Raw genomic sequence first — 8,352 nt, 5'->3', positions numbered from 1 at the left:
GGGGTTTCACCGTGTTGACCAGGATGGTCTCGATCTCTTGACCTCATGATCCACCCGCCTCGGCCTCCCAAAGTGCTGGGATTACAGGCTTGAGCCACCGTGCCCGGCTTGACTATTCTTTTTTTAAGACGAAGTCTTTATCTGTCACCAAGCTGGAGTGCTGGAGTGCAGTGGCACAATCTCGGCTCACTGCAGCCTCCGACTCCTGGGTTCAAGCAATTCTCCTGCCTCAGCCTTCCAAGTAGCTGGGACATAGGCATGCGCCACCACACCTAGCTAATTTTTTGTATTTTTAGTAGAGATGGGGTTTCACCATGTTGGTCAGGATGGTCTCTATCTCTGGACCTCTTGATCTACCCACCTCAGCCTCCCAAAGTGCTGGCATTATAGGCGTGAGCCTATAAGTGGGCCCGGCCACTGACTGTTCTTCTAACCACTTAGGCAGCTGGTTCCTGGCTACTGCTGAGGCCAATGGGGTTCCCTTTCCCATGCGCCTCCCTGTTCCTCACACACGTGTGTTCCTGGTCTACAGCTAGAAAATGCTGCGAAGAAGAGAGAGCGAACAACAAGTGACCCAAGGACCCCAGAACAGAAACAGGAGAAGAAACGACTCAAAATTTCCAAGAAGCCAAAGGACCCAGGGCCACCAGAAAAAGATTTTACGCCTTACGACTATAGCCAGTCAGACTTCAAGGCTTTTGCTGGTGAGGAAGTTCTGGGGCCCAGACAGGGACATCTGTATGCGTCAGGTGGGAGGAAGCCATAGAGTAAAGAGACCGCAACATAGGGGCCGAGTCAGTCCTGCACGAGGCGTAGCATTAGCCAGGAATTATTGGAGTGGTCCAGAGGGGCCATGGCAATGTGGACAGATGCCTGCAGCCCCATCACCACCTCCTCCACAGGAGCTCACTGTCACGGTGGCCTCTGTGGTGGGTTAGCAAGATCACCTGTCACTTCCATTGGGACCAGCACTCCGTCCTTCCTCACTGTAACTTGTGCCCAGAAAAACACGCAGACACAACACACGGTGAAGATTTTGTTTGTTGAAAAATCTCAATGCCTATGACATGAAGCCCTAGGGCTGCCTGGGCTCTGAGAGTCCGCCTGCTTTGAAGGGGCTGCAGATGGCATTCCCGGCTCTAGCAGCTTCCAGAGCAAGATGCAGTGTTGCTTTATATAGGAGTGTCGCCTCAGAGCCCAAGTTCCTGATGGTGTCACCCAGCACAGAGATCAGAATGCATTTCCTCACATGCAGGGGCCACTGCTCTAGCCACCTGTCCCTAACCTCCTGGGACTAGAGCCGAGAGAAGCAGGCCTGGTCTTCGGACTGCCCGCAGGGACCAGGATCACCATGTGTTCATTTACATGAGCCACGAGCCCCTCATCGTGATGTGGGTTGCACTCTGACAGCCAAGGCTTCCCCGAGTGTCGTGGTCCCGGCCTCGCTGTGAGCCTGTGATGTGTGGTAACTCACTGACCTGACTGCAGGGCTTTCTCATCTCTTACCTTGCAGGAATAAGCAAATCCAAAGCTTCTTCCCAGTTTGATCCAAACAAACAGACCCTGTCCGGCAAGGTAAGAACTGTCCCTGGAGGATTTGAGCACACCAGTAGCACCTATTTTTGACCTCTTCCCCTGCTGAGAAGACAGGCCCATCTAGGAATCCATTTCTTTGCATATCTTTTTCCTCACCTCATTTCTTCCCAAGTGCAGACAATACCCATCAACTACCCCAGCAACTCATAAAATGAGGTCGTAAAAGCTGCTGTGTGGTTTTAAAGGTATTATTTGTGTTTCCTACCATGGGAACTATAGCTGCAGGTCAAAAGCACCCCGTTTGGGGCCAGCACAAGCCTGCATTCGCCCCACGTGGGTGTTGGTGCCGCTGGCAGGCAACCAGCATGGCCGCAGATTCCACGCGTGGGAGGCAGGGCTGCTTGGGGCCCTCCTGTTCCTCTTGCTTGCACATCTGAGCAGCCTTGCCTTCAGAAACACAGAAATGTCCTCTTGCCAGGAATCAAAAGTCACAACTGTGGTGCTAGAATCTTCGGCCACCTGAGCTCAGGTGTGTTTTTCTGCATGTCTTGTGGTCATGGTGGCCACACAGCTTCAATGTTTCTTATCTTTTCAGAAATGTATTGCAGCCAAAAAAATTAAACAGTCATTGGGAAACAAAAGCATGTCCTTTCCAACTGGAAAATCAGACAGGTACGTGGTGGACAGCTGCTTGGCCCAGGGAGCCCAGTGAGAGAGCATGTGCCATGCGTGGTGCTGTTGGTGGGGAGCAGCTGCGGAGCCACTGCCCAGGGGCTTCAGCAGGAAGACTCAGAGAAACTCCCACAGCCAGGTCCCCCTCGACACTCATAAAACAAGGGCAGGAGGTGATTAGCTCTGTGCTACACGTCACATCGGCAGGCACTGCGCCCCAGGACGCAGATTCCCCTTGTGCCTGGCTCTCCAGTTACTGTTTCCTGGAGTCACTCAGTGAAAATAGGCATGAATAGTTGTGAAATTTTCCTGGACCAGCCTGTTAGGAATGACGAAAAAGGAAGCATGTGTGGGTTATCCTTGTTGTTGAAGAGCGGCTTGGTCTCTTTTGTGGCAGTCTCACTCTGTCTCCCAGGCTGGAGTGCAGTTTCTGCCTCCTGGGTTTAAGCAAGTCTCTCGCCTCAGCCTCCCAAGCAGCTGGGATTTCAGGTGCCTGCCACCATGCCGGGCTAATGTTTTTGTATTTTTAGTAGAGATGGGGTTTTGCCTTGTTGGCTGGGCTGGTCTCAAACTCCTGGCCTCAGTTGATCCTCCCGCCTCAGCCTCTCAGAGTACTGGGATTACAGGTACTAGCCACTGCACTTGGCCAAATGTTTTTGTTAAAAGCATAACATCCTAATAATTAGCCGGGCGCGGTGGCTCACGCCTGTAATCCCAGCACTTTGGGAGGCCGAGGCGGGTGGATCACGAGGTCAAGAGATCGAGACCATCCTGGTCAACATAGTGAAACCCCGTCTCTACTACTAAAAATACAAAAAATCAGCTGGGCATGATGGCGCATGCATGTAATCCCAGCTACTCAGGAGGCTGAGGCAGGAGAATTGCCTGAACCCAGGAGGCGGATGTTGCGGTGANTGCCTGAACCCCGGAGGCGGAGGTTGCGGTGAGCCGAGATCGTGCCATTGCACTCCAGCCTGGGTAAGAAGAGCAAAACTCCGTCTCAAAAAAAAAAAAAAAAAAAAAAAAAAAAGCATAACATCCTAATAATCAAGCCGACCCTGAGGTCAGGGGACTTGCCCAAGGGCAGGAAGGACAGGTCTGCATCCTTTAGATGCTGCTCAGCTCAGCCAACTCTGGTGGGCCACCAAGGTCCCTGGGACCCCTGAACAAACCATTCTCCCCCGTTCTGCATGATTAAGGTTTGCACCATCTTGTAAACTATCTGAGAACGTCCAACCAACCCGGAAGAAATAACTGTTGTTTTTGTACTGTCTCTGCAGAGGCTTCAGGTACAACTGGCCGCAGAGATAGTCCTGGAAGACACGCAGCGCCCACGGACCAGAAGCACCAGATGTTGGTGCTGCTTTTGTACAGACATATTTTTAAACCATTAAAAAAAATTCTTCCTGGAAGAAAGTTGATTCCTGATTTTTATTTTGCTGCCGCCACAGCTCTGGCAGGAAGGATAGATCCCATCCTGTTTAGGCAATCATCTTCAGCTGTCTGGGCAGGTAAGTGTGCCCTGGGGTTACCGTGACTTCTAGAGAATCCAGAGTCACACCCAAGGAGGAATACGAGACAAATTCCTGGGACTCAGAAGCAGGCAGCACCTGCAAAGCACAAGGTGTGATGGTCATCCGCCTCCACTTTTAGGGGGTTCTCTGGGCCGTTTCACTTCCTTCTCAAGCCTTCAGATAACGTGAATGGAGCCAGCTGGTAAAAAATGCCATTGGGAAAGGAACTGGTAAGGTGCTCTAGCATCAGCCATGGCTCCTGAGGACCTGTTCTCTACTCTGTTCCTTTCTTACCTTTTTTTTTTAATCAACTTTGTTTCTTTTCTGATTGTAGAAGTAACAAGATGTTCATTGCAAGAAATATTGGAAATACAGTAGAATGCAAGGCCAGGCCCAGTGGCTCACATCTGTAATCCCAACACTTTGGGAGGCCAAGTCGGGTGGTTCACAAGGTCAAGAAATCGAGACTATCCTGGTCAACATGGTGAAATCCCGTCTCTACTAAAAATACAAAAATTAGCTGGGCATAGTGGTATGCGCCTATAGTCCTAGCTACTCGGGAGGCTGAGGCAGGAGAATCCCTTGAGCACAGGAGGCAGGGGTTGCAGTGAGCTGAGATCACGCCACTGCACTCCAACCTGGCAACAAAACGAGGCTCCGTCTCAAAAAAAAAAAAAAGAAAATGCAAAAAGAAAATTTTAATCATCGATGGTCCTACCACACTAAGGTGCTCATTTTTTTTTTCCTTTTTTTGAGACAGGTTCTCACTCTGTTGCTCAGTCTGGAGTTCAGTGGTGTGATCTCGGCTCACTGCAGCCTTGACCTCTCAGGCTCAAGTGAACCTGCCACCTCAGCCTCCCACGTAGCTGAGACAACAGGCACATGCCACCACACCTGGGTAGTTTTTCTTATGTTTTAGAGACGGGTTCTGGCTGTGTTGCCCAGGCCAGTCTTGAACTCCTGACCTCAAGCGATCCTCACGTCATGACCTCCCAGTGTTGGGATTTCAGGCATGAGCCACCACACCTGGACGAGATCATCTTTAACATTTTGCTTTATTTCCTTATAAGCTTTTGCTATGTGTATATAGATATATTTTTAAATTTACAAACTTGAATTTATGTTTCTATTATTTTTCACCTTAAAGTTTATATTATGAGACTTTTCTCAATGTAAGATTTATTTTTGCCAACCCCCATGTTAAACATTTAGGTTTTCATTTTCGGTACTGTTCTTAATAATGCAGCAGTGAACTCCTTATATAAATTTGTGACCCAATCTCTGATTATTTCTTTGGAATTCCATGTTATTTGAATCCTGAGATGCGTTATTAAATCAAGAAAGCACAGAATGCCATTATTTTTTACAAATACTTAAACGAAGAATGGTTTTTCTTTGAAATCCATCCCACAAATTATTGAGATTGCCAACTGTATATAATCGCCTTTGGGGTGTACCAAGCTAAATCACAAATCACTGCGGTCAGAGAGCTCTCAGTCAAGCAGAACAGGACAGGACACCCCTGTCCTAAGACAGGCTTGAGTTTGTATTAGCTAGGACTAGACTGGTTGAAAGTGACAGAAAAGCCAAACTATTAGTGACTTAACAAGAGAGATGATTTTCCTCTTTTGTAAATATAGTTGGTCCAGAGCTAGTATGACGCTCATGATCATCAGACACAGGCTTCTATCTCCTTTTACTGTCCTCAGCTCAAACACAAGGCTGCCACCTCATGGTGCAGGGTGACTGCCCTTGCTCCAGCTATTACATTCTCAATCCAGTCAGCTGGCAGGAGGAAAGAAGAGGACCCAGTCTCTGAATAAGATACTGCCTATTTCTACTTCCCGTTGGTCAGTACTTAGTCACGTGACCACAGCAAGGGGTACTAGGAAATGTCACTATTTCAGTCATCCATGTGTCCAGCTAAAAGCGCCGGGTTCTATTATTGCCGAATTTGGTAAGAACAGACTGGACAAAGAACAGTCACTGCCAAAAAATGGTAGTCTCTGCGATCAAAAACAGACAGGTGGATTTTTTTTTTTTTTTTAACGGAGTTTTGCTCTTGTCCAGGCTGGAGTGCAGTGGCGCAATCTCAGCTCATTGTAGCCTCCGCCTCCTGGATTCAAGCAGTTGTCCTTCCTCAGCCTCCCGAGTAGCTGGGATTACAGCCGCCTGCCATCACGCCCGGTTGATTTTTGTATTTTTAGAATAGATGAGGTTTCGCCATGTTGGTCAGGCTGATCTTGAACTCCTGACTTCAGGCGATCCACCCACCTCAGCCTCCCAAAGTGCTGAGATTACAGGCATGAGCCACTGCGCCTGGCCCCACGGGTGGATTTTTTTTTTTTTTTTTAGGCAGAGTCTCCCTCTCGTCACCCAGGCTGGAGTGCAGTGGCGTGGCTGGAGTGCAGTGGCGTGATCTCAGCTCATTGCAACTTCTGCCTCCCAGGTTCAAGTGATTCTCCTGTCTCAGCCTCCCAAGTAGCAGGGATTACAGGTGCCCACTACCACACCCACCTAAATGTTGTATTTTTAAGAGAGATAGTGTTTTACCATGTTGTCCAGACTGGTCTTGAACTCCTGACCTCAAGTGATCTGCCCACCAAGGCCTTCCAAAGTGTTGGGATTACAGGCATGAGTCACCACTCATGAAATTTTTGTTTTGTTTCGGCCTCCCAAAGTGCTGGGATTAACAGGCGTGAGCCACCTCGCCCAGCCAAAGTGAGAAGTTATTTTATACTGAGGATGGCCTGAGAGGTCTCGTGAAACAGGCATTCGGACTGGACCCTGAGGAGCAAGAGACTTCCAGAGAGCACTGTGGGCAGCACTGCTCGAAGCAGAGGCCTCCGACAGTCCAGACAGGGGGCTTGTCAGAAGCCAGTGCCGAGCAGGCCTAGAGGCCATCCTGGGCCGCTGTGCTCACCCGCCTCTCCTGCTGATTCTTCCGCCTGCTGGTGATTGGGAACCACTGTTAGCTAAAGCCACGGGCCTAAGGCTGGCTGAGCAGGTGCAGCGGCCTTAGCACTGGTTAGAGAGGAATGAGAACATTCTCCCAGAGAGTTTAAATGATGCTGCACCTTTTACTTGGAAGTTTTCCATACTGGTTTTGTCTTTGTAACAATGTTTTTGTGTTTGTTCGTTTCTTTGGGTTTTTATGAGACGGAGTCTTCCTCCGTCCTCCATGCTGGAATGCAGTGGCACCATCTCGGCTCACTGCAACCTCCACTTCCTGGGTTCAAGCAATTCTTTTGCCTCAGCCTCCCAAGTAGCTGGGATCACAGGCGCCCTCCACCACACCCAACTAATTTTTGTATTTTTAGTAGAGACAGGGTTTCACCATGTTGGCCAGGCTGTTCTCAAACCCCTGACCTCAGGTAATCCACCCACCTTGGCCTCCCAAAGTGCTAGGTTTACAGGCGTGAGCCACCGCTCCCGGCCTTCTGTTTGTTTTTTAAAAGACAGGAACCTTCCACAGGAGTTTGAAATCTTTTCAAATGTTCATTTATCCAAATAAAAAGTTCATAGCCCAGTGTCAGTCTCTAGATGTGTTTGCACAGTTTTACTGATCCATCAGACCCCAGATCCAGAACTCCTGAGCCATGGGGTAGAGATGCGGGTCTTGGGGAGTTGGAAGAACAGCTGGAGCTCAAGGTCAGGTCGCTCGGGGAGCATCTGCGGCCAGACGGAGGAGGATGCGGAGCACACACAGTGTGTGTGGGTCAGGAACTGTGCAGTGACAGAGTGGAGGCCATGGCTGGGCCTGTGCTCCAGGAAGAGGGGAAAGGGCTGCTGGGTTGGAGGTGGGAGAGAATTGAGGAGCAGAAGGCTGTGTGCTCACAGAGGCAGCTTGCCATAAGCATTTCAACCAAGCCACACCACATAATAACCAAAATTGTTCCCACTCATAACCACAGCTGTCTGCCTGGTTGAACGGAAGGCTTTAAAAATGGCTCTCAAGTGCTAACTGCCTAACAAGTGTCTCTAGACTCTAGAGGCACATAGCCTGTGGCAGCCCCATTTAAACTGTTTCCTTCAACGGCAGCCACTGGCCACCTTTCTCTCCCCTTTTCCCTTTTAAAATAACACTTTTTAGGTACTTGGGTGGGATAGTGAACTGGATTTTTGAGGTATGTTGGTCTGAATCTAGGGAAAACATTTCATGCTAACGCCTGTTTTTCTCAATGCTAGGTTTTTTGTTTTTTTGTTTTTGTTTTTTTTTTTTGGTTTTTAGGTTTTGGTTTTGGTTTTTTTGAGACAGGGTTTCACTCTGTCACCCAGGCTGAAGTGCAGTGGTATGATTGCAGGTCACTGCAACCTCTGCCTTCCAGGTTCAAGCAATTCTCATGCCTCAGCCTCCCAAGTACCTGGGATTACAGGTGCATGCCACCATGCCCACTAATTTTTGTGTTAGTAGAGATGGGATTTTTACCATGTTGGCCAGACTGGTCTTGAACTTCTGACCTCAAGTGATCCACCCACCTTGGCCCCCCAAACTGCTGGGATTACAGGTATGAGCCACCGTGCCCAGCTAATCCTGTTTTTGTGACCTGAAATCAAGTGGCATTTCTGGGTTCACAGTGCTGTACATTTAAGGGCTTTTGGTTTTTTGGGTTTTTTTTTTTTTTTTTTT

General features: G+C 49.0%; 1 protein-coding gene across 2 annotated transcripts in view; it reads left to right on the top strand.

The window, feature by feature from the left end:
• EXOSC10 (exosome component 10) overlaps positions 1 to 3,624 on the top strand; it is a 27,804-nt gene extending 24,180 nt beyond the window's left edge. The window contains exons 18-21 of one of the 2 annotated variants that reach the window (XM_017504008.2): positions 533 to 704; positions 1,514 to 1,575; positions 2,132 to 2,208; positions 3,489 to 3,624. In XM_017504008.2, the coding sequence (XP_017359497.1) occupies positions 533 to 704; positions 1,514 to 1,575; positions 2,132 to 2,208; positions 3,489 to 3,519 (342 nt within the window). In that variant the 3' untranslated portion in view covers positions 3,520 to 3,624. The remainder of the gene's footprint in view (positions 1 to 532; positions 705 to 1,513; positions 1,576 to 2,131; positions 2,209 to 3,488) is intronic. The other variant, XM_017503985.2, reaches the window with a different exon arrangement.
• The last annotated feature ends 4,728 nt before the right edge of the window (positions 3,625 to 8,352 follow it).

This window comes from Cebus imitator, unplaced genomic scaffold (genome assembly GCF_001604975.1).
Source record: "Cebus imitator isolate Cc_AM_T3 unplaced genomic scaffold, Cebus_imitator-1.0 Scaffold15, whole genome shotgun sequence".
In the NCBI taxonomy this organism is placed as follows: domain Eukaryota; kingdom Metazoa; phylum Chordata; class Mammalia; order Primates; family Cebidae; genus Cebus; species Cebus imitator.
The sequence above is the reverse complement of the archived record's forward strand: the minus strand, read 5'-3'. Positions and strand labels throughout refer to the sequence as shown.